Below are 23,986 nucleotides of genomic sequence, written 5' to 3'. Positions count from 1 at the left end.
GTGTGTATTGATGCAGGTTGCAAACAGCATGAATACAATCCTTACATTGACTGAGGTACCATGTGTTTACTTTGGTCAACATAGCAAATACACAGAGCATTGATGTATCAGTTCCATTGAATCATTACGGATCTGGGTCTAGTCCACTGGTCTGACATATCATCCCCACGACCCGTCGTGCTATGAGGGTGTTTGATAGGACGGCCTGTAGCCATAAGGACTGACGACAGAGCTGCCTTAAAATAGGCAGCTCTAACGTTGAATATTCAAACTCTATTTATTTGTTAATTTGTGTTTATCTAATTTGTTAACCTTTCATATCATACTGGGAATGAGGTCGAATATTTTCAAAAATATTCTTATCTTATGAAAGGCTACATATTCTCTACAGGTGGCGTTCCTCAATATATTCAGACCAACAGCACCCCCTGCTGGCCAAGCGAAGCAAAAAAATCACCCCCTGCTGGCCAAGCGAAGCAACAACAGTACCCCCTGCTGGCCAAGCGGATGTACAACAGCAATCCCTGCTGGCCGAGCGACAAAGCAACAACAGCTCCCCCTGCTGGCCAAATGAAGCAACAACACCACCCCCTGCTGGCCAAGTGAAGCAGCAACAGCACCCCCTGCTGGCCAAATGAAGCAACAAAACCACCCCCTGCTGGCCAAGTGAAGCAGCAACAGCACCCCCTGCTGGCCGAGCGAAGCAACAACCGCATCCCCTGCTTGCCAAGCGGAGGAACAACAGCACCCCCTGCTGGCCGAGCGACGAAGCAACAACAGCATCCCCTGCTGGCCGAGCGAAGCAACTTCCTGACCGCTGATCACCTTCTGACGCGTCTTCCGTCGACGTGGACCGGAAGTGATCACTCGTACTGCTACGTGGAAGAAGCTTCCTATGTTTGAGAGTCAGCTGGCCTCATCCCGGAGAACTATCTTGCAACAATGATTAAGAAATTTGACAAAAAAGACGAGGAATCTGGTAAGATTGCGATCTCACTCGAATATTAACGGCTGCGTAAAAACAAATCCGCCGACAGCGAAGTTAGTCCCACATTGCAGCGCTAGCTCCCTGTTAGCTCGTCGGCTAACCTGTATTGATCTTACGATTGTCGCTTGTGCTTTGATGTGAGGCGTCTATACTCGTGTGATATCATGTAAATGCAATTATAATCCATCAGAGGTTTAGGAGAATGACAATGTCAAGGGTGTCGCTCTCGGTTTAAGGTCGAGACGGTCCTCCCGTCTGAGGAGACGTGTCGCTGTGTTGATGTTACCTGTTCCTCTGTTACTTACCTGTAACGTTACCTGTGTGTCAAATGCTGGACTTATTCGTCGTTTTATGGACCTTTCAAGTGGATTGTTTTAAACGGAGCGTTTATTATGTCCTCTTTCAGGAAGCGGGTCAAACCCCTTCCAGCATCTGGAGAAGAGCGCCGTCCTACAGGAGGTAGGATACACTCCAGACACGATCAATGTATGGATGCATTTAAAAGGGTGCATGATTTATTGCAACGTCATGCTTATTGTTGACAGGCGCGTATCTTCAACGAGACTCCCATCAACCCAAGAAGATGCCTTCACATTTTGACCAAGATCATCTACCTCCTTAATCAGGTAAAGGGATACGTCCTGATGTTATGACGACTCTTAAGTCACTTGTCTATCATGCTCTCCATTGTTTACACATGTCAACGTTGCGTCGTGCAGGGGGAGCACTTCGGGACGACAGAAGCTACTGAAGCCTTCTTCGCCATGACCCGACTATTCCAGTCCAATGACGTAAGTTATGGGCTATAAATGTATGATTGGGGCTGTCTGATGATGGAAATATGTATTATTATCTGGAATAAGCCATTTTTTTTATTTTTATAAGACGACATATGCTTTGGTTTTCAGCAAACTTTGAGAAGGATGTGCTACCTGACCATAAAGGAGATGGCCAACATCTCGGAGGACGTCATCATCGTGACGAGCAGGTGAGCTGCTCAGGTCATACACACTGTCTATGGATCACAGCTCAACCAGGGGTTTTGTGTGTTCATCAATTGAATATAAATTAATAAACAGTATTTTGTCTTAATGAAAGTGGTTGCTGTATGGTGAGGGTGAGTTAAATCACTCCTTTATCCTCTTTCAGGAAGCGGGTCAAACCCCTTCCCATGTTTTTTAATTCAAAGTCATAGTTTATTAGTTGTTTGTCACTTACTTGTCCCATCCAGGAACAATAACGTTTATATTATCCAACTACAAATGAGGTTATCAGTGCTATTGTTCCTGTGCGTTGGGGTCAGGGTCAGGGTTAGGTTAGTGTTAGGGTCAGGGTTAGGTTAGTGTTAGGGTCAGGGTCAGGGTTAGGTTAGGGTTAGGGTTAGGGTTAGGTTAGTGTTAGTGTTAGGGTCAGGGTCCGGGAGCGTGCTAATGGCTTCTTTGTGTTCCACAGCCTGACCAAGGACATGACCGGCAAGGAGGACGTGTACCGGGGCCCGGCCATCCGCGCCCTCTGCAGGATCACCGACGTAAGGGGGGCTCAGAGGCTCTGGGGGGGCCGGGGGTCCGCAGGGCAAAGCACCCAACAATCTCAACGCACGTCTTTTATAGGAGGAGCAATTAGATGTTGGTCTGCCAGCTGCATTAGTAGTCATGTGCTTTGAGTTTCAAACCTTCCCATTGTGGCCATGAAGCTCTCTGCTATGACATGACCACCTGATCCACACCCTGCCGGTACTCACAGCGGCGCGGAGCTGACCCTCACCCCCCTCTCCCCCCAGACCACCATGCTGCAGGCCATCGAGCGCTACATGAAGCAGGCCATCGTGGACAAGGTGCCCAGCGTGTCCAGCTCAGCGCTGGTCTCCTCCCTGGTAAGATCTGACTCCTCACGGGGGAGGGAACAAACCCGTCCCCTCCAGGGGTCAGTGTGGCGTGTGGATGGTCTCCGTGGTAACCCTCCCTGTGTTGTTGTTGTTGTTGTTGTGGTGGGCAGCACATGGTGAAGATGAGCTACGACGTGGTGAAGCGCTGGGTGAACGAGGCCCAGGAGGCCGCCTCCAGCGACAACATCATGGTCCAGGTGAGACTCCCAGTCAGAGCTGGGGACTGGGGGACTCCCAGTCAGAGCTGGGGGGGGGCGCTGGGGACTGGGTTGGACTCCCCAGTGTCAGTGGACATCCTGGAGTAAGGTGCTCCTTAATGACCTGGATCAGAACGGCACCTTGAGGTGCTGTACCTATACATTAGGTATTATATTGTCTGCTTAAAGGTTATTATTGGACTCAAATTCCCGATTCCGATTCCACTAGAGATCATGAGCCTGAATTTCGGTCCATATTTTTAGAGCTTAACAAAAAATAATTGTTGTTTTAACAGCGCAGAGCACACAGCACAAATAAAGCGAGGCAGGGTTTATTTGACTCACCTCCAATCAGACTTAAGTTCATATCCGAGGGGGAGATGCCCCAACATGGTTCAGCGCATTGGGATGAAGAGTTAAAGAGTCTTCCTCCCCGCTCCAGTACCACGCCCTGGGGCTGCTCTACCACCTCAGGAAGAACGACCGGCTGGCCGTCTCCAAGATGCTCAACAAGTTCACCAAGTCGGGCCTCAAGTCCCCGTTCGCCTACTGCATGCTGATCCGCATCGCCAGCAAGCTGCTGGAGGAGACGGAGGGGGGGTACGTCCACGTCCACCACGGACCCTCGCTTCATTGGGGGATTAATAACCTTTTATTGTTGTCGGCAAATGCAGGAGTCCTTTATCATTTTGATGATCTGTGAATTTACCAAAGCATAATCTGTTTAAAGCTTCAGAAAGCAGTTGATGGCGTTCCCTGCTTCGTTATCTATTGATTAGTATTATACCTCTTATGATGTGGAACTTTTATGCGTAGACCAAATTATGAAGAAAATTAATCCACTTCAAAATAACGAACAATAAGCAGTTGATAACGCCCGTGCTGCTCTGAGTTTCTAATCTGTCTGTTTGTGTGTGAGTGTCTGTTTGTGTGTGCGTGTCTGTTTGTGTGTGCGTGTTTGTTTGTGTGTGCGTGTCTGTTTGTGTGTGCGTGTCTGTGTGTGTGTGTGCGTGTCTGTTTGTGTGTGTGTGTGTGTGTCTGTGTGTCTGTGTGTGTGTGTGTGTGTGTGTTTGTGTGTGTGTGCGTGTCTATGTGTGCGTGTGCGTGTCTTTGTGTGTGTGTGCACAGCCACGACAGCCCGCTGTTTGACTTCATCGAGAGCTGCCTGAGGAACAAGAACGAGATGGTGGTGTACGAGGCCGCCTCGGCCATCGTGCACATGCCCACCTGCAGCGCCCGGGAGCTGGCGCCCGCCGTCTCCGGTACGTCCTCCTCACGCCGCCGTACGGTCCCCCCCGGTCTGCTGGGCCCTGAGGCACTGAGGGGCCACGGGGTGTCCCCGTGGGGTGTCCCCGGGGTGTCCCCGTGGGGTGTCCCCGGGGTGTCCCCGTGGGGTGTCCCCGGGGCGTCCCCGGGGAGTCCCCGTGGGGTGTCCCCGGGGCGTCCCCGTGGGGTGTCCCCGGGGCGTCCCCGTGGGGTGTCCCCGGGGGCGTCCCCGTGGGGTGTCCCCGTGGGGCGTCCCCGTGGGGCGTCCCCGTGGGGCGTCCCCGTGGGGCGTCCCCGTGGGGCGTCCCCGTGGGGTGTCCCCGGGGCGTCCCCGGGGTGTCCCCGTGGGGCGTCCCCGGGGCGGCCCCAGGGCGGCCTTGCTTTAAACTGACAGCACGTTGACGTTGACGCCAAGGGGGCGGGGCATCGGTCCAGACCCCAGGGAACGTGAACCGAGAGCCAACCCGGACAGAGAACGTAGTGGTCTCCATTGAGAAGCTGATGGAAGGAGGTTCTGATGGCCTGCTGGTGAACAGCGGGAGCAGCCGATAGGAGACCGGGCTAGGTTCAGGCGGGCCGTACCGTTTCCTCTGGAGCTCTCTCCTAAGGCTTGTTGTGGTCTGTGTGTTTCTTTGTCTCTCCAGTGCTGCAGCTGTTCTGCAGTTCACCCAAAGCAGCCTTAAGATACGCTGCAGTCAGGACCCTCAACAAGGTAACACACACACACACACACACACACACACACACACACACACAAACACACACAGTGGATGAGGTTCAATCAATGATACCACTAATCCATACAGTCATCTAATTAAATAATCTAAAGAAACAGTCCTGCTCAAATGAACGAGGTGTGACCAGGAGCTGTGTCCCGTGTGTCCCGTGTGCGTCCACCAGGTGGCGATGAAGCACCCGTCCGCCGTGACCGCCTGCAACCTGGACCTGGAGAACCTGATCACGGACTCCAACCGCAGCATCGCCACGCTGGCCATCACCACGCTGCTGAAGACGGGGAGCGAGAGCAGCGTGGACCGCCTCATGAAGCAGATCTCCTCCTTCGTCTCCGAGATCTCCGACGAGTTCAAGGTCGGTCGCGGCTGATTGGGCGATTCACAGATGGCTCTGCCACAGTAGGAATGTTTCTCAGGGGGCGGGTCTTCATTCATTTAGGGATGGAGGGAATATGGAATAGAATAAGAATGTAACGGATGGAACTGGGTCAGATGTGCAGAAGAACAGACAGAGGCTGTTGGATAATCCACTTTGATTTATAATTATAAAAAGCTAACATTTGGTGTGTGTGTGTGTGTGTGTGTGTGTGTGTGTGTGTGTGTGTGTGTGTGTGTGTGTGTGTGTGTGTGTGTGTGTGTGTGTGTGTGTGTGTGTGTGTGTGTGTGTGTGTGTGTGTGTGTTCAGGTGGTGGTGGTTCAGGCCATCAGCTCCCTCTGCCAGAAGTATCCCAGGAAGCACAGCGTCATGATGAACTTCCTGTCCAACATGCTCCGTGACGACGTAAGTCCCCCTCAATCTCATGTCATCAGCATGACCTCATCAATTATCCAGGTCAGATGGTGTTTTCCTCAGTTCTGATGTGAGTGTTGATCACCTCTGGCTCTGTGCTGATCGCTGGGATAACCACACAGCCTCTTCATCTATGTCTCTCCGTCCTACTCTCTCTCCCTCCCTGTAACTGTCTATCTGTCATCCTGTCTTTTCTTCTTTCCTTATTTGTCGCTCTTTCTCTCTTTTTGGTTGTCCCTGTGTCTCTCGTTCAATCTCTTCTTTCTTTCTTTCTTTCTTTCTTTCTTTCTTTCTTTCTTTCTTTCTTTCTTTCTTTCTTTCTTTCTTTTTGTCTCTCTCTCTCGCTCTCGCTCTCTCTCGTCCCTAATGTCTCTCTCTCTCTCTCTCGTCCCTAATGTCTCTCTCTCTCTCTCTCTCGTCCCTGATGTCTCTCTCTCTCTCTCTCTCTCGTCCCTAATGTCTCTCTCTCTCTCTCTCTCGTCCCTAATGTCTCTCTCTCTCTCTCTCTCTCTCTCTCGTCCCTAATGTCTCTCTCTCTCTCTCTCTCTCGTCCCTAATGTCTCTCTCTCTCTCTCTCTCTCTCTCTCTCTCTCTCTCTCTCTCTCTCTCTCTCTCTCTCTCTCTCTCTCTCTCTCTCGTCCCTGATGTCTCTCTCTCCCTCTCTCTCTCTCTCTCTCTCTCTCGTCCCTGATGTCTCTCTCTCTCTCTCTCTCTCTCTCTCTCTCTCTCTCTCGTCCCTGATGTCTCTCTCTCTCTCTCTCTCTCTCTCTCGTCCCTGATGTCTCTCTCTCTCTCGCTCTCGCTCTCGCTCTCGCTCTCGCTCTCGCTCTCTCTCTCTCTCTCGTCCCTAATGTCTCTCTCGCTCTCTCTCTCTCTCGTCCCTGATGTCTCTCTCTCTCTCTCGTCCCTAATGTCTCTCTCGCTCTCTCTCTCTCGTCCCTGATGTCTCTCTCTCTCTCTCGTCCCTAATGTCTCTCTCTCTCTCTCTCTCTCTCTCTCTCTCTCTCTCTCTCTCTCTCTCGTGTCCCTAATGTCTCTCGCCCTGGCCTGCAGGGGGGCTTTGAGTACAAGCGTGCGATCGTGGACTGCATCATCGGGATCATCGAGGAGAACCCGGAGAGCAAGGAGACGGGGCTGGCCCACCTGTGCGAGTTCATCGAGGACTGCGAGCACACGGTGCTGGCCACCAAGATCCTGCACCTGCTGGGCAAGGAGGGCCCGCGCACCCCTGCCCCCTCCAAGTACATCCGCTTCATCTTCAACCGCGTGGTGCTGGAGAGCGAGGCCGTACGAGCAGGTAGAGAGAGGGGGCGGGAGGGAGGGAGGGGGAGGGGGGGAGAGGGGGGGAGGGAGAGAGAGAGATGATGTGTGTGCTATTTATTAAATGACACTCAAACGCATACATACACCAGTACTCGTAAGTTACACACACTAATACACACCCGTATACACAACACTTGCAAAAGCTCACACATCTGCCTGACTTGCTGAACTGCATATGGTTAGTGCTGAGATAAGCAAGGTATGATCAACATTTTGGTTAAAAGTATCAGCAAATGGCTTCCTACTCTATCGCCAACCCAAAAATAACCAGATGTGTGACTGAACCCATCGCGGGGCTCTCCTTCAGAGCCTACATAGTGACCTCTCCTTCAGAGCCTACATCGTGACCTCTCCTTCAGAGCCTACTTCGTGACCTCTCCTTCAGAGCCTACTTCGTGACCTCTCCTTCAGAGCCTACATCGTGACCTCTCCTTCAGAGCCTACATCGTGACCTCTCCTTCAGAGCCTACATCGTGACCTCTCCTTCAGAGCCTACATAGTGACCTCTCCTTCAGAGCCTACATCGTGACCTCTCCTTCAGAGCCTACATCGTGACCTCTCCTTCAGAGCCTACATCGTGACCTCTCCTTCAGAGCCTACATCGTGACCTCTCCTTCAGAGCCTACATCGTGACCTCTCCTTCAGAGCCTACATCGTGACCTCTTTGTCCCCCTAGCGGCGGTCAGCGCCCTGGCCAAGTTTGGAGCCCAGAATGACGACCTGCTGCCCAGTGTCCTGGTGCTCATGCAGAGGTACCTGTCACTGACTGACCAATCACAGCAGACCTCACTGACCGACCAATCACAGCAGACCAGACACTGACCGACCAATCACAGCAGACCAGACACTGACTGACCAATCACAACAGACCAGACACTGACTGACCAATCACAACAGACCAGACACTGACTGACCAATCACAACAGACCAGTCATGTACTGACCAATCACAGCAGACCTTTTATCCAAAAACACTTTTAAGGCATCTAAGGCTACAAGACATTTGAATCTGCTTCAATAAAGACAATTTTACAAATCCTCCCTCTGAAAACGAAACGTTCCTACCCTCTTCTGACTGTGTGTGTGTGTGTGTGTGTGTGTGTGTGTGTGTGTGTGTGTGTGTGTGTGTGTGTGTGTGTGTGTGTGTGTGTGTGTGTGTGTGTGTGTGTGCAGGTGTATGATGGACAGTGACGATGAGGTGCGTGACAGAGCCACCTTCTACATGAACGTCCTGCAGCAGAAGCAGAAGGCCCTGAACGCCGCCTACATCTTCAACGGTACGGCCACACGCACACACAACCTCCACGCACACACAACCTTCACATAGTCGCACACACAACCTCCACGCAGTCGCACACACAACCTCCACGCAGTCGCACACACAACCTCCACGCAGTCGCACACACAACCTCCACGCACACACAACCTCCACGCAGTCGCACACACAACCTCCAAGCAGTCGCACACACAACCTCCACGCAGTCGCACACACAACCTCCACGCACACACAACCTCCACGCACACACAACCTCCACGCAGTCGCACACACAACCTCCACGCAGTCGCACACACAACCTCCACGCACACACAACCTCCACGCAGTCTCACACACAACCTCCACGCAGTCGCACACACAACCTCCACGCAGTCGCACACACAACCTCCACGCAGTCGCACACACAACCTCCACGCAGTCGCACACACAACCTCCACGCAGTCGCACACACAACCTCCACGCAGTCGCACACACAACCTCCACGCAGTCGCACACACAACCTCCACGCACACACAACCGCCAGGCAGTCGCACACACAACCTCCACGCACACACAACCTCCACGCACACACAACCTCCACGCACACGCAACCTCCACGCAGTCTCACACACAACCTCCACGCAGTCGCACACACAACCTCCACTCAGTCGCACACACAACCTCCACGCAGTCGCACACACAACCTCCACGCAGTCTCACACAAACACACACCTCATTTCAATCCCCTCAACAGGTGCTTTTCAAGCGTTACATACCGTAGAGTCTTGTCCATTTTATTGAGCAGTAGTATGGGTTCAGGTCGAAGGGAGGAATACTGTATTGATACCAATCTGAATGGATAAAGGTGAATTGGTCGACTTTTTTCTTATGGAAATGATGTTAAAAAAGCTTTGGTTGGGGATTGTTCCAAAGCATCTCCCCATGGGGGACGCAGAGTTTAGAACAAAACAATCTAGGAGCCCCCGTTCTACAGCCAGGGGGATGAGGGCGTGTTTCCACTGCAGGGTGCGGAACGGATCAAATCGCAAAGGTGCGGATCGGGTCGCGTTTCCACCGCCAAAAGTGGGCGTGACCCGGACTTAGCCGTACCCGTTTTGGCCTCGTTTTCAGGACTCCTCCGTTGGGGTACTGAAAACGAGACGAGACGCCTGAAAGGGTCCCGGGAAATTGTAGCTACACACCCCCTCCTTTGATTGGTCGACGGAATCATCACTTCTCTATACTATACCGCCCCCTCCCTACCGCACCTTTGCGATCCGATCCGTTCCGCACCCTGCAGTGGAAACGCGGCATGAGTCTCCTGAGGGCTGAGAGATCTGGGGTTAGGTTCTCCAGGTCCGGTGAGGTTAATGTGTGTGTGTGTGTGTGCGTGTGTGTGTGCGTGCTCAGCAGGTCTGTCCGTGTCGGTCCCGGGGCTGGAGAAGTCTCTGCACCAGTACACGCTGGACCCCTCGGAGAGACCCTTCGACATAAAGAGCGTCCCCCTGGCCACCACCCCCATCTCAGAGCAGAAGTCAGGTAACCCCAACACCCCACCACCACCACCCCAGTAGTCAGGTAACCCCAACACACCCCCACGCCACCACCACCACCCCAAACCCCATCTCAGAGCAGTAGTCAGGTAACCCCAACACCCCACCACCACCACCCCAGTAGTCAGGTAACCCCACCACCACCACCCCAGTAGTCAGGTAACCCCAACACACCCCCACGCCACCACCACCACCCGAAACCCCATCTCAGAGCAGAAGTCAGGTAACCCCAACACCCCACCACCACCACCCCAGTAGTCAGGTAACCCCAACACACCCCCACACCACCACCACCACCCCAAACCCCATCTCAGAGCAGTAGTCAGGTAACCCCCCCCTCATCTGGGAGCAGTGAGGAGCTGATCCTCCTGGGTGAGAGCCATTCCTCCTCCATCCCACTGACTAGGGTTGCCGCGGTGTGGACATTTTCCCACCGAGTAATACGCTCGTGTCAACACCGGTATTACCGGTATAAAAGGTATAAACTTTGAAACTAGGTCAACCGCCATCTTCTCCGTCAACTCCTCTCACACACGGTGACAGCGGCTGGCAGTGCGCCAATTCTCGGCGTCTTATAATTAAGCAATAGATCACGACAGGCTGTGGTATGTGCTCATTATACCACTGGCACTAATCAGTAATCGCTTAATCATGAGTTAACTGACATTAATGTGATTAATCGCGATTAAATATTTTAATCGCTTGACAGCACTACATTTTATATATCGTAATATCAGGGCCAAAAGCTGTGCGCCTCCGGATGGCCGCAGCGTGGGGGGCTCACGTAGGGATTGGGCTTCGCGGGGTTTGTTTACCGCCGTTGCTATGGTTAGCGAGCCAATTCTCGGTGCGCCAATTCTCTTCCGCACAGAGCAGAACTGTGGCCTATTCTACACATTTTAATTTTCTTAATAATAATTATATTATTCATTTTTACTGAATTTGTTTTTTATTACTGAAAAAAAAAAATAATAATCGGTGTTGGCCTCAACACCGGTAACACCGGTAACACCGGTAATACTGTATACCGTATACCGCGGCAACCCTACCACTGACCCCGTGTTCCCCCCCCTCCTCCAGACATGGCGCCTATAGCCACCAGCAAGATGCCGGAGAAGATGGCCCCCTCGCGCCAGGACATCTACCAGGGTGGGTCCCTCACGCCACGCCGGGCCGGGCCCCGTGCCCCTCACACCACGCCGGGCCGGGCCCCGTGCCCCTCACGCCACGCCGGGCCGGTCACCGTGCCCCTCACACCACGCCGGGCCGGGCCCCGTGCCCCTCACGCCACGCCGGGCCGGGCCCCGTGCCCCTCACGCCACCCCGGGGCCCCCCCGCGCCCGGCCTGGCGCTCCTAGCACTTTAACGCTGAACTTTGCTTTACGTCCCGACCCTTTTGTTACATCTCTCCTCCAATTTCTGCAATATCGTTGTCCTCTCTGCGTCTATTTTAGTAAGAGAGGAAAGAAGTTATGTTATAGTTATATGAGTTGACTATAGTTTAGGTTGGTATTAATGTTGATATGAGTTGACTAGTTTAGGTTGGTATTAATGTTGATATGAGTCGACTAGTTTAGGTTGGTATTAATGTTGATATGAGTTGACTAGTTTAGGTTGGTATTAATGTTGATATGAGTCGACTATAGTTTAGGTTGGTATTAATGTTGATATGAGTCGACTATAGTTTAGGTTGGTATTAATGTTGACCTCCGCTGCCGACCGCACAGAGCAACTGGCGGCCATCTTGGAGTTCCAGGGCCTGGGGCCGCTGTTCAAGTCATCGGAGGCGGTGCAGCTGACGGAGGCGGAGACGGAGTACGTGGTGCGCTGCGTCAAGCACACCTTCGCCCAGCACATGGTGTTCCAGTTCGACTGCACCAACACGCTCAACGACCAGCTGCTGCAGAAGGTACCCCCCAACACTGGACCGGTTACAGCCAGACCAGGACCCTGGACCGGTTACAGCCGGTCCAGGGTCCTGGTCTGACTGTAACCGGTACCCCGGTACCGGACCTGTTACAGCCGGACCAGTGTGTGTGTGTGTGTCTCCCAGGTGGTGGTGTAATGCTGTGTGTGTGTGTGTGTGTGTGTGCGTCTCCCAGGTGGTGGTGCAGATGGAGCCCTCAGAGTCTTACGAGGTGCTGCACTACATCCCGGCGGCCAACCTGCCCTACAGCCAGCCGGGCTCCTGCTACAGCCTGGTGCGGCTGCCTGAGGAGGACCCCACCGCCGGTACGCACCCCGGGGGGCGGGGCCAGAGGAGGGCGGGGGCGGGGCCAGAGGAGGGCGGGGGCCAGAGGGGGTAGCTGCACTGGGGATTGTGGGACATGTAGTCATAGAGTACCGAAAAAAGCCGACCACTTTTGATAATGAATACATTTTATTTGGATGACCGGCTAAACATCGTAAATCCACACACTGTTGTTCCTGAGATATGAGCCCCGTTAGTTATTGGATTGTGAACGATAATCTCAACTCCTGGCTGAATCTAGCAGGGGAATAGTAACAGACATGATGTTGAGCAGAGACTTTACAATGAAATGTCACTGAACTGTTTAGTCACAGAGCAGTCACTGAACAGTTTGGTGTCCTGGGATGTGTGTGTGTGTGTGTGTGTGTGTGTGTGTGTGTGTGTGTGTGTGTGTGTGTGTGTGTGTGTGTGTGTGTGTGTGTGTGTGTGTGTGTGTGTGTGTGTGTGTGTGTGTGTGTGTGTCAGCTGATCCTCTAACGTCTCCTCTCTGCAGTGTCGTGTACCTTCAGCTGCACCATGAGGTACTTGGTGAGAGACTGCGACCCCAACACCGGAGACCCCGACGACGACGGCTACGATGATGAATACGTGGTACGAAGCCCACGCCCCCTTCACTGCCTCCAGCCAATCGGCTGTCTGCTTCACTGCAGCATCCTTCCACTCGGTCTACTTTTATAATAAGTTGTGACGGCTTAGCATTTAGTCTTCCTCTGATGTAGTTGTGGAGTTGAACGGCATGAGGAGTGAAGCAGTCTACAAAGACAGCTCACCCTGTGAAAAAATGGATGCAAATAAACTCTCTCTCTCCCCCCCCCCCCCCCTCTCTCTCCCCTCCCCCCCCTCTCTCTCCCCTCTCTCTCCTCTCCCCCCTCCCCCCCTCTCTCTCCCCCTCTCTTCCTCTCTCCAGCTGGAGGACCTGGAGGTGACGGTCGCGGACCACATCCAGAAGGTTCTGAAGCCTAACTTCGGTGCAGCCTGGGAGGAAGTAGGAGACGAGTTTGAGAAGGAGGAGACCTTCGCGCTGGCTTCAGTCCGCACTCTGGACGGTACGTTCTGTGGCCCCGTTCAGTCCTCACTCTGGACGGTACGTTCTGTGGCCCCGTTCAGTCCTCACCCTGGACGGTACGTTCTGTGGCCCCGTTCAGTCCTCACCCTGGACGGTACGTTCTGTGGCCCCGTTCAGTCCGCACCCTGGACGGTACGTTCTGTGGCCCCGTTCACCCTGGACGGTACGTTCTGTGGCCCCGTTCAGTCCGCACTCTGGACGGTACGTTCTGTGGCCCCGTTCAGTCCTCACTCTGGACGGTACGTTCTGTGGCCCCGTTATGCTGCGATGCCAGCCTGCAGCGACCATCAGTCGCTATTCCTAAAGCTGCGTTTATTCTGTTGGGATCTTTGTGATGGATATTGCTTATTGTTTTTGCTTATCTGGCGAGCAGCGAAATATAACCAAAGAATACATTTTGTAGTTCTCCATGAACAGTTCTGGGGAGTTTTGAAAGCATTTAGCATTAACTGTTTGGTATTGTACTTGATAAATACCTTGAAAGGATAACTAATTATCAAAATTTGACTCCTTTTCTATGTACTGTTACGTTCCTGAATGTGTCCTGTTTTAACCCCGGGACCTGTGAGTTCACCAGGCTGGGGTTAGGGTTAGAGTCGACTATAGGCCGCTAGGCTCACCCCTTCGCTCTCTCTCTCCTCCCGAGTGTAGACCTGTGAGTTCACCAGGCTGGGCCGCTAGGCTCACCCCTTCGCGCTCTCTCTCCTCCCGAGTGTAGACCTGTGAGTTCACCAGGCTAGGCCGCTAGGCTCACCCCTTCGCTCTCTCTCTCCTCCCGTGTGTAGACCTGTGAGTTCACCAGGTTAGGGTTAGGGTTAGAGTCGACTATAGGCCGCTAGGCTCACCCCTTCGCTCTCTCTCTCCTCCCGTGTGTAGACCTGTGAGTTCACCAGGTTAGGGTTAGAGTCGACTATAGGCCGCTAGGCTCACCCCTTCGCTCTCTCTCTCCTCCCGTGTGTAGAGGCGGTCGGGAACATTGTGAGCTTCCTGGGTATGCAGCCGTGCGAGCGCTCGGACAAAGTCCCCGAGAACAAGAACTCCCACGTCCTCTTCCTCGCTGGTGAGTAGATCTGAACGGCGTTGACTCCCTCAACCGTTTCTATTGGTCGATACATCATTGATCTATTGGCCACCGGATGTGTAGGATGGTAATAGGGCTGAACGATTAATCTAATTCAAATCAAAAATATATTTTTCTTTTACAATTTTTCAATTTACAATGATGGCATTTAGCAGCGATTTTATCCAAAGCGACTTACATCGTTTAATACACACCTTGACGGCAGAGTCAACCATGCAAGGCGACAGCCAGCTCGTCAGGAGCAGTCAGGGTTAAGTGTCTTGCTCAGGGACACATCAACACTCAGCTAGGAGGAGCTGGGGATCGAACTAGCAACCTTTGGGTTACAACTGCTCCACCTCCTGAGCTAGGCCGACCCAATTCAACAGTTAAATAAAGATGTTCTATCAATTCATCAACACATCGGTCTGGCCCAAAGGAAAGAGCCGTTTATATGTTGACTGCTTCCAATGTTGTGTTGGTCATACTAAAGAAGTTGACAGCACTGAACAGAAGATGTTTTTTAGATTTTTTAGTGAATAATACAGAACATAAAGGAACTTGATCAATTTAAAAAATCTTAATCGCAATATTGTTCAAAATAATTGCAATCAGATTATTTCCGCAAATCGTCCGGCCCTAGACGATCACTGTTTTAGACATGGACTTTAAATGTTCCAGTAGAAGACAGATATTGCCTTGACTTCACCTGTGGACCCCTCCTAACCTCCGCCCCCCCCCTCCCCAGGTGTGTTCCGCGGGGGTCACGACCTGCTGGTGCGTGCCCGTCTGGCGCTGTCGGACGGCGTCACCATGCAGGTGACGGTTCGCGGCGCAGACGAGACGCCCGTCGACGTGATCCTGGCGTCGGTCGGCTAGACCCCCCCCCCCTCGTCCCCCCCACACACGACCAAATCATTGCCCAGTTATCTATACCCCCCCCCCCCCTTTCTTATCCACGTCGGCACTCTACACTTTGACGTCCTTGCGGCGGTCGACTCTGCGCAGTTCTGTTTCTGTTGTTGTGATGCAGGAGTTAATGAACGGATTAATACGATTAAATAAAGAACCTGTCAATGAACACACCAGTCCCTTCTTAGAAAACTACTTTTATTTGCCAACGGTTGTGAATCATGTTAACATGGATTGGAAGATTGTTCAATGGCTGAATCTGAAGAATTAGTTCCCCACAGATTATGTCGCCTACACCAAATCGTTGACATCATTTAGGTCATTCCTACTATTAGTCTATCGGTAATGAATCATACATGTTGGTATAAACGTATTCTCTTCAGAATCATACGGTTCTGACCGTTACACAAACACAGCGTTAGTGTTGGTAGTCACGTTGCTGATGCTGGTCGATGATTCTGCACTCATTCCTGCGACGGTTGAGCATGAGGCCCTCGTGGACGGGGCGGTGGACGGCCGTCAGCCCTCATGACGCGGTGGACGGGCGTCAGAAGGAGTTGATGAAGCCGTAGTAGGCGTTCAGGAAGCCCAGCGGGTCCTCCAGCTGAGGGTAGTGGCCGACGTGTTTGTCGAGCAGCGTGACGGTGGACCTCTGCACCAGGTACCTGCAGACAACACGGATCAGACCTGATCTGGTCAAAGGCATTCCACATGTAGGCTGCACATTGCACAACAGAACACAACAGATCCTCAACTACAGAGCGGTTGAGGATCTGTTCTGGAGACATGGGATCAATGGCCGTCAGGTGACGGGATCCATTCCCTCATCCATTCATTCCCAATGGCTGTGAATGAGCGTACTCATTCAGAGTGACTCACTCGTTCAGACAGTGACTCCACTAAACCACGCAGGACTCTAACCAAAGGTTTCATAGGCTACAGAAACGTTACTCTCCAGAACTGAACGAGGACCAGCGGGGCAAATTGTATTTCTTTATGTATTCATTTGTTACGTCGAGGCAGAAAATGAGGGAGGGCGCCCGGCCAATTTAAGTTCTATTTTAATTAAGCGCCAGCAGAGACCCCCCAATAGGCCTGTCAGGCCTGTGCCTTCAGCCAGCCCTGCATTAAGGCCTTCTCGATAAAGACCACCTCCAGGTTATAGTCGTCTCTGCATAGAACCCAAGAAGAAGCTGCACGTGAAAAATATTGACTTTTGTTTTAACTTTTTGATAACACCCTAGTTATCATAACTAGTTATGATAACTAGGGTGCAGTTCAACTTTAGCCACAAAGTCACTTGAACTGCACCTTGTTTAAAGAAATGATTCACTTATCCCCGCTATTGCTCAGGAGGACGGACCTCACTGGTCAGTTGGTCACAAGCCAACTGATACCAAACGGGGCGTTTGATTTCAGTTGGTTTGGATATACTATCAGGATATTTGATTGATAGTAGGGCTGTCAAAACGAACTTCGCTATTCGAATATAATTCGATTTTTTTAAAAAGGAGAACATTCGAGTGCGGCAACTAACGTTCGAACTTTTTTTTTTTTTTTTTTTTTAGCAAATTTTATTGACAAGTCAAGAATTACATTTAACCTATGCCGAGCCACGACGCAAATGAAAGTCAACGTCGTGCGTCGTGACGTTCGGCAATCGGCATTGTATGCTTACAAGATGCTGGGAAGCAGCGCGCGAGCAGACACGGAGATGGAAAGCATAATTTTCGGATTTCCATAGAGAAACGGGAAGATTACATCCAGAGAACCCGTCATTTGCAAATTATGCTGCAAGTCGTTAAAGTACCACTCGACTACGAGCAACATGAGCGCACACCTCCATTCAGTGCATTACTCGGAGTACGCAGAACAGTTAGCGGCTGAGGAAGAGCCACGGTCAAAACAGCCAAGAATAACATCGTAAAATAGCAGTGTGTGTGTGTGTGTATTTGAATGATTGAACATCAGCTTCTTCATTAAACATCATTGCTTGAATATTTCTGGCGTTATATCTTACGTATTTATATAAGTTTTGTATTGATTTGGTAAAACTTGTTGCAAATGTTACATAACAGATTTGGTTGACGCGCCCTCTAGTGGACGCGGGACGTAGGCCTAATAATAGGATGGTATCGGTGTATATAATGATATAATAAAAAAAACATTAAAATATTCGAATATTATTCGAATATTCAACATAAGAAGCATTAGAAATTCGAATATGATTTGAGGGGAGGATTGACAGCCCTAAGTATTATTGCGTTAAGATATATTATGTTGGTGCGATCAGGCATTTGAAACAAATTCAACTCGAATGCAAACAAGCACACCGAATAAAATGACGCTGTCGTTTGGCCTCGGCAAAGCTGATGGAAACGCAATTAATCAAAAAGCTATCAAAGAAATGGGAGAGTTGAGTGATAAATTAAACAAACCACGTCGGTACAGTTTGGGAGAGAGCCTTCAGCTCTGGCCTCTTACTTATAGCGCAGGAGGAAGTCGGGGTGAGGGTTAACAGGGTCCAGGGGTCCATAGATCATATGCACTGAGGGAACACACACACACACACAATTAGCTTCAGTGGGTCAAATAAATTAAAGTATCTATTAGTGAGAGAGTACGTGAAGCTAGTAGTGTTCGAGGTTAACAGTGGGTCATGCTAATGGTTAAACAGATTTGTGACGACCCAACACACTTTAGTTTTAACCAATGGCAACACAGCTGTATGTTGAAGCAGATTGACCTAGTGTTGTTTCAGTGACCACCAAGGGGACATCCATACCACCCAAAAATAACATCTGGCAAAAGTCAAATAGCTAATCAAATCTGGACTACTGTGCTGTGTCATTCTCAGGTCAATTATTGCATGCCTACTTGTTAGCATTTAAAACATCGCCACCTGCTGGCATCAAGACCACATTGCATTGCTCTACACAAGACATACAGGATATTTTATTGATTGAGTTTCCTCATTATTCCATTACTGGCATCAGGATTGTATTGAAAGGGTTGCTATGAAATGTATGAATAGTTGTTGTGCCTCCTTGGGTTCAAACAACAGTTTGCACCGACCCCGACCCCCCATAACCACCAGTAGGCCGTCTCAACGTGGCTAAGCAGCTTCTCCACACCCGCTAAGCAGCTTACATTTGGTTGGCTAGCTAAGATTTGTCTGGCATAATACCAGCTCCTAGCGACAGCGACGACCGGGCCCCGGAGACCACCGGGCCCCGGAGACGACGCGCTCTAGCGTTGTGCGTTACAGCTCGCTCTAGCGTAGTGCGTTACAGCTCGCTCTAGCGTTGCGCGTTACAGCGCGCTCTAGCGTTGCGCGTTACAGCTCGCTCTAGCGTTGCGCGTTACAGCGCGCTCTAGCGTTGCGCGTTACAGCGCGCTCTAGCGTTGCGCGTTACAGCGCGCTCTAGCGTTGCGCGTTACAGCTCGCTCTAGCGTTGTGCGTTACAGCTCGCACTAGCGTTGCGTGTTACAGCTCGCTCTAGCGTTGTGCGTTGCGCGTTACAGCTCGCTCTAGCGTTGTGCGTTACAGCTCACTCTAGCGTTGTGCGTTACAGCCGCTCTAGCGTTGTGCGTTACAGCGCGCTCTAGCGTTGTGCGTTACAGCGCGCTCTAGCGTTGTGCGTTACAGCGCGCTCTAGCGTTGTGCGTTACAGCGCGCTCTAGCGTTGTGCGTCACAGCGCGCTCTAGCGTTGTGCGTCACAGCGCGCTCTAGCGTTGTGCGTCACAGCGCGCTCTAGCGTTGTGCGTCACAGCGCGCTCTAGCGTTGTGCGTCACAGCGCGCTCTAGCGTTGTGCGTCACAGCGCGCTCTAGCGTTGCGCGTCACAGCGCGCTCTAGCGTTGCGCGTCACAGCGCGCTCTAGCGTTGCGCGTCACAGCGCGCTCTAGCGTTGCGCGTCACAGCGCGCTCTAGCGTTGCGCGTCACAGCGCGCTCTAGCGTTGCGCGTCACAGCGCGCTCTAGCGTTGCGCGTCAGAGCGCGCTCTAGCGTTGCGCGTCACAGCTCGCTCTAGCGTTGCGCGTCACAGCGCGCTCTAGCGTTGCGCGTCAGAGCGCGCTCTAGCGTTGCGCGTCACAGCGCGCTCTAGCGTTGCGCGTCACAGCGCGCTCTAGCGTTGCGCGTCACAGCGCGCTCTAGCGTTGCGCGTCACAGCGCGCTCTAGCGTTGCGCGTCACAGCGCGCTCTAGCGTTGCGCGTCACAGCGCGCTCTAGCGTTGCGCGTCACAGCGCGCTCTAGCGTTGCGCGTCACAGCGCGCTCTAGCGTTGCGCGTCACAGCGCGCTCTAGCGTTGCGCGTCACAGCGCGCTCTAGCGTTGCGCGTCAGAGCGCGCTCTAGCGTTGCGCGTTACAGCTCGCTCTAGCGTTGCGCGTTACAGCGCGCTCTAGCGTTGCGCGTTACAGCGCGCTCTAGCGTTGCGCGTTACAGCGCGCTCTAGCGTTGCGCGTTACAGCGCGCTCTAGCGTTGTGCGTTACAGCGCGCTCTAGCGTTGTGCGTTACAGCGCGCTCTAGCGTTGTGCGTTACAGCGCGCTCTAGCGTTGTGCGGTACTCACATGGAACCAGCGTGGAGGTCAGCGCCCCCACCCACCGGTCTCTGTGCTTCGCCCTCTGGTTGAGAAACTGCAGAACGCTGTGGGGGGGGGGGGGGGGGGGGGGAGAGAGAGACGGGGAGAGAGACAGAGAGACTTACTTATCATACTTTTACTCTAGAGAGAGGCAGAGATAGAGAGATTGACTATGTCACACATAGAGTATGATATTGCATTTCTCCCATCGCTTTATAAACACACACAGAGACACACACGCCCATGACCAGGTACACACACACCTGTCCATGACCAGGTTGCCGTCGTTGAAGCGCAGGCTCGTCCACATGTCCCAGAACTCCTCATCAGTGGGCTGCGTGTACGGCCCGAACACCTGCCCCACACTACACACACACAAAAGGGTTTGGGCACCAGATATGCATAATCCTATTAACAAATGTAAGCCGGTTAGCTCATCAAAAAGACAGCTCAAGAAAGATACATTAATCTGTCATTCCCATGTACACTACATACATGCGTGAGATTAAAATCTGAATAAATAATATTAACTTGAAATACACATGAAAAGTATTTACCATTACAAGATGAAACAAATGTGTGTCCATTGTGTTTCCACACAGCGTCCGCCTACCTCCTGGAGAACATCATGTAGTTGGTGAGACGCGTCAGAACAGGAGACAGAAGACTGACGTCCTTCAGAACCTTCAACACAAACAACGACAAACACGTAACGCTACGCTAGCTGCTGCTCCAACAATTACTAAGTTAGTTTGATTACAATTATGCAAATAAGCCATCGCTTACAGTCTGAATCCATCTGGGGTAGTGTGTTTCTGGGAATAGTCCTGTTAAAAAGAGAGTAGAAAGGGAGAGAGTGCCATGTCTTTTATATTTGGGCAGAAAAAGCTGAATCTTTGGATATAAAATGAAAGAGGCTTGAGCTTCTGTCTTCATAGAGGTGTCTGGTATGTCAATACTTGAGTCCCAGTGACCTCCAAAACACCAGTCCAAGTCTTGAGCGTTTAGTTAGTTCTGTTAACTAAAGGACGGATCAACACTCAGAGTGTTAACCGATACAAGTGGGACATCTTTATGTCTGGTATGGAGCTGGACATAAAGGCACTGAACCCCAACTTTCCTGGGTAAACACAGGGTCACTCACCCCCATTGGACAAACACAGGCTGTTGATGGTCAGGTGACCTGTTCGGTTCTGGTCACTCCTAGAGAGAGTGAGAGAGTGAGAGGGTGAGAGAGTTGTATTTACTAATTCAAGTCATTCATTCTACAGTCAATATTTAGAACAATCCTTTATAACTAATTGACAATCCACACACACACACACACACACACACACACACACACACACACACACACACACACACACACACACACACACACACACACACACACACACACACACACACACACACACACACACACCTGTAGAGCAGCTCCAGGGCCACGGTATCTCCGTAGTCGTGGGCCAGCAGGTTGACCCGTTGCCCCCCCAGCCCCAGGTGGGCCAGCAGCGCCTCCACCACGCTGGCCTGCTCGAACACCGAGTACCTGTGGCCCCGCTGGGACGCAGCGGGGGGGGGAGAGGAAGGACTCAGGCCCAGACTGAACACCTCCCACCAGCCAGCGGCCACCAGCCAGCGGCCACCAGCCAGCGGCCACCAGCCAACGGCCACCAGCCAGCGGCCGACACGTTGGACCGTTCCAGAGGGAAACCAAATCAGGTCTACATTCTACATGAATAGCTTCTTCCACTCTGGCGGATCAAAGGACAGAGTCGACTGACCGCTCGAACATAACTTAATCCAAGTTTGAAAATGGGTTAATCATTCGGATTTGGATCATTATGAAATTAAAACTTTAGTGTGTGTGTGTGTGTGTGTGTGTGTGTGTGTGTGTGTGTGTGTGTGTGTGTGTGTGTGTGTGTGTGTGTGTGTGTGTGTGTGTGTGTGTGTGTGTGTGTGTGTGTGTGTGTGTGTGTGTGTGTGTGCTTTTTAGACCCGTACAGGTTTGTCACTGAAGCCAAACCCCAAGAAGTCCAGCGCTACGACTCTGTGGAAGCGTTGGTTCAGAGCGCTCCAGATCTGCCCCAAAACAACATGAAGAGCTTCAGGATGATGCGTATCGATGACATTACGTACTCAATAATAAAACGACTCCACAAAGAAGACCCACATCACTAGCTCCACACTATTCCTTCACTCATCACCTTGTTCCAGTCGTAACTAGACGTTGGGAATCCGTGCAGCAAGACGACCACATCCGAACTCCCCACGGCACCGAGGGAGTCTGGCGATCAGCGGAGAAGAGCCCAGTTAGCAACGGGCAATCAACATGTGGATCACTCACAAAATAAGGAAATAAAACACACACACACACACACACTTTCTTTATTACCTCTATAGAAGATGTTGCTTCCCTTGAAGTTGAAACTCTCCCCTGAATTGTACCATTTCTGCAGGGCCGGGGAGAGGGCGGGGGGCGGGATGTGCAGGTACACCGCCATCAGCGGGACGCAGATCAAGCCCACCAGAAGCCACCATTCTCTCATCCTGACTCAGCAGCAGTAGTGAAACCTAGTTCTGAATGACAAATTGACGCGACTCAGAAGGATATTCACCGTAAGTTATCATGAATCAGAATGCATGACCTCAAACGACCAGCACTGCATACTAGCGTAGGTTCTCCTTATCGCTCCGATTGGCAGCCTTGAGCCGAGTGTGGTTTAGTGTTGGCTCTTAGAGAGTGGCACAAAGGTTAAAGTCCAATGTAGAGTTCAGGTTTGATATCGTGTTCCTACTATCAACAATAAAGTACAACAGTGGCGTAAAGTAAGAGCGACGCGACGGTACTCACAGATGCTCGGCGGTGCAGCGGGTCATTCCTTGTGCTTCAACCGAGGTGTCATCTGCAGAGAGCGGCTGTCCGTCTCATAGCGTAGGGACCATAAGAACAGTCTCAGCTGTCCTGCTGTCCTGCTGCACACGCCGCCTCTTCCTGGACCTTGGAGGAAAACCCTGATCACGCATGCGCAATTTGCGCACACGTTACGTCCACTTTACGGTAAACAAAACTGACAGCATGTCGCTAAGCTACCGCCTGGAACCATGCCTGGAACCAATGGGTTCAGATATTGTACCGAGGGGGGCGGGTTGCGAGTTTATTTTTTGCAGGGTGGTAGCGGGAAGCTCGTGAATATTCATGAGGGAACTCATCCCTCATTGGCTGGGACTTGGCTCGCAGGGACTTTGTCAGAGGGCTTGTGAAAACAGAGGGCTTGTGAAAATCACGAACGCAAATAAATGAAACGTTGTTATAAATCAACACAAATCATTGTATCAATAGTGTGACACATGTTATAGGCTACAGCAGTTGTTTTTAGACGAGTTAGCATTAAGAGCTAACGTTTGTTTTGGCACTTACAGAAAGGTAGCTATAGAGTTGCCGTGTAGTAGGTGGATTGATAGGTGAAAATCAATATTAAAATTCATTCAGCCCTACGCGAAAATATTCTATGGATAGGCCTACAGATTTTATGGCCCTTCTTTCTATAATGTAATTGGTTGTGGGGTGTGGCAGAACCACTATGAACAAATATCAGAAATCACACGGTTTATTCTTATCCATCTACACCTAACCTCCTCCATCTCCTCAAAGTTGACACGTGGGTCTGGCAAATGTTGCAAGCTTTGATAAATCCTGCCATTATGCTCACTACTTCCAGAAACAGAACAGAATGGAATCTTAATGGAAATATCAAGACATGGATGGACAACAATTGGAAGAAAAAAAACGTGGAAACAATCACCAGCTGCCGAAAGCACTGCGATGCGCTATACATAACGTTATAAAATATAATAAATAAAAAAATTATTTACTACAGTAGCCCAGGCTGTGACACATAACAGTTTCACAGGGGCTTTTAGACGAGTGAGCTAACGTTTGTACTTACAGAAAGGTAGCTATAGAGTTGCCGTGTAGTTGGTGGGTATCATGTGTCACATTATTCGAGTTGATTTATAACAACGTTTAATTCATTTGCGTTCGAGATTTTCACACAAGCCCTCTGACAACGTCCCAGAGAGCCAAGTCCCAGCCAATCAGGGATGAGCTTCCCGCTA

General features: G+C 51.4%; 2 protein-coding genes across 4 annotated transcripts; one reads left to right on the top strand and one right to left on the bottom strand.

Annotated features, from left to right (window-relative positions):
- The first annotated feature begins 847 nt into the window (after window positions 1–847).
- copg2 (COPI coat complex subunit gamma 2) lies at window positions 848–16,068 on the top strand. Of its 2 annotated transcripts, none has more exons than XM_056578394.1 (24): window positions 848–979; window positions 1,395–1,447; window positions 1,534–1,614; window positions 1,708–1,779; window positions 1,897–1,976; window positions 2,441–2,516; window positions 2,769–2,861; window positions 2,984–3,070; window positions 3,513–3,670; window positions 4,199–4,332; window positions 4,981–5,048; window positions 5,237–5,425; window positions 5,756–5,851; window positions 6,914–7,157; window positions 7,860–7,935; window positions 8,356–8,459; window positions 9,848–9,976; window positions 11,071–11,139; window positions 11,718–11,899; window positions 12,093–12,222; window positions 12,735–12,832; window positions 13,149–13,287; window positions 14,269–14,367; window positions 15,116–16,068. In XM_056578394.1, exons 1-24 carry the CDS (start codon window positions 943–945, stop codon window positions 15,244–15,246), a joined length of 2,625 nt encoding a protein of 874 aa, XP_056434369.1. In that variant the 5' UTR covers window positions 848–942; the 3' UTR covers window positions 15,247–16,068. The 2 variants fall into 2 exon arrangements, with proteins under 2 accessions (XP_056434369.1, XP_056434370.1); XM_056578395.1 differs by having other exon boundaries at window positions 854–979; window positions 9,851–9,976.
- On the bottom strand, window positions 15,462–22,893 carry mest (mesoderm specific transcript). Of its 2 annotated transcripts, XM_056578396.1 has the most exons (12): window positions 22,722–22,893; window positions 22,263–22,447; window positions 22,075–22,154; window positions 21,872–21,949; window positions 21,291–21,427; window positions 21,012–21,070; window positions 20,654–20,694; window positions 20,481–20,551; window positions 20,131–20,232; window positions 19,856–19,932; window positions 17,764–17,827; window positions 15,462–15,944 (listed from the first exon to the last, which is right to left on the bottom strand). In XM_056578396.1, the coding sequence occupies exons 2-12, from the start codon at window positions 22,414–22,416 to the stop codon at window positions 15,827–15,829; spliced, it is 981 nt and encodes a 326-aa protein (XP_056434371.1). In that variant the 5' UTR covers window positions 22,417–22,447; window positions 22,722–22,893; the 3' UTR covers window positions 15,462–15,826. The 2 variants fall into 2 exon arrangements, with proteins under 2 accessions (XP_056434371.1, XP_056434372.1); XM_056578397.1 differs by lacking the exon at window positions 22,722–22,893 and having other exon boundaries at window positions 22,263–22,653.
- Between the last annotated feature and the right edge of the window lie 1,093 nt (window positions 22,894–23,986).

This window comes from Gadus chalcogrammus, chromosome 19 (genome assembly GCF_026213295.1).
Source record: "Gadus chalcogrammus isolate NIFS_2021 chromosome 19, NIFS_Gcha_1.0, whole genome shotgun sequence".
NCBI lineage: Eukaryota > Metazoa > Chordata > Actinopteri > Gadiformes > Gadidae > Gadus > Gadus chalcogrammus.
Note: the sequence above shows the minus strand (reverse complement) of the source record. Positions and strands in the feature narration are given on the sequence as shown.

Coding starts and splice junctions, on each gene's coding strand:
- copg2 (XM_056578394.1), top strand. CDS start 943: ATGATTAAGAAATTTGACAAAAAAGACGAGGAATCTG. Junction 3,071..3,512: donor GCGACAACATCATGGTCCAG/GTGAGACTCCCA, acceptor TCCCCGCTCCAG/TACCACGCCCTGGGGCTGCT. Junction 11,900..12,092: donor ACGACCAGCTGCTGCAGAAG/GTACCCCCCAAC, acceptor TGCGTCTCCCAG/GTGGTGGTGCAGATGGAGCC.
- mest (XM_056578396.1), bottom strand. CDS start 22,416: ATGAGAGAATGGTGGCTTCTGGTGGGCTTGATCTGCGTCCCGCTGATG. Junction 20,695..21,011: donor CCTGTGTTTGTCCAATGGGG/GTGAGTGACCCT, acceptor TCTTTTTAACAG/GACTATTCCCAGAAACACAC. Junction 20,552..20,653: donor ACCCCAGATGGATTCAGACT/GTAAGCGATGGC, acceptor TTTGTGTTGAAG/GTTCTGAAGGACGTCAGTCT.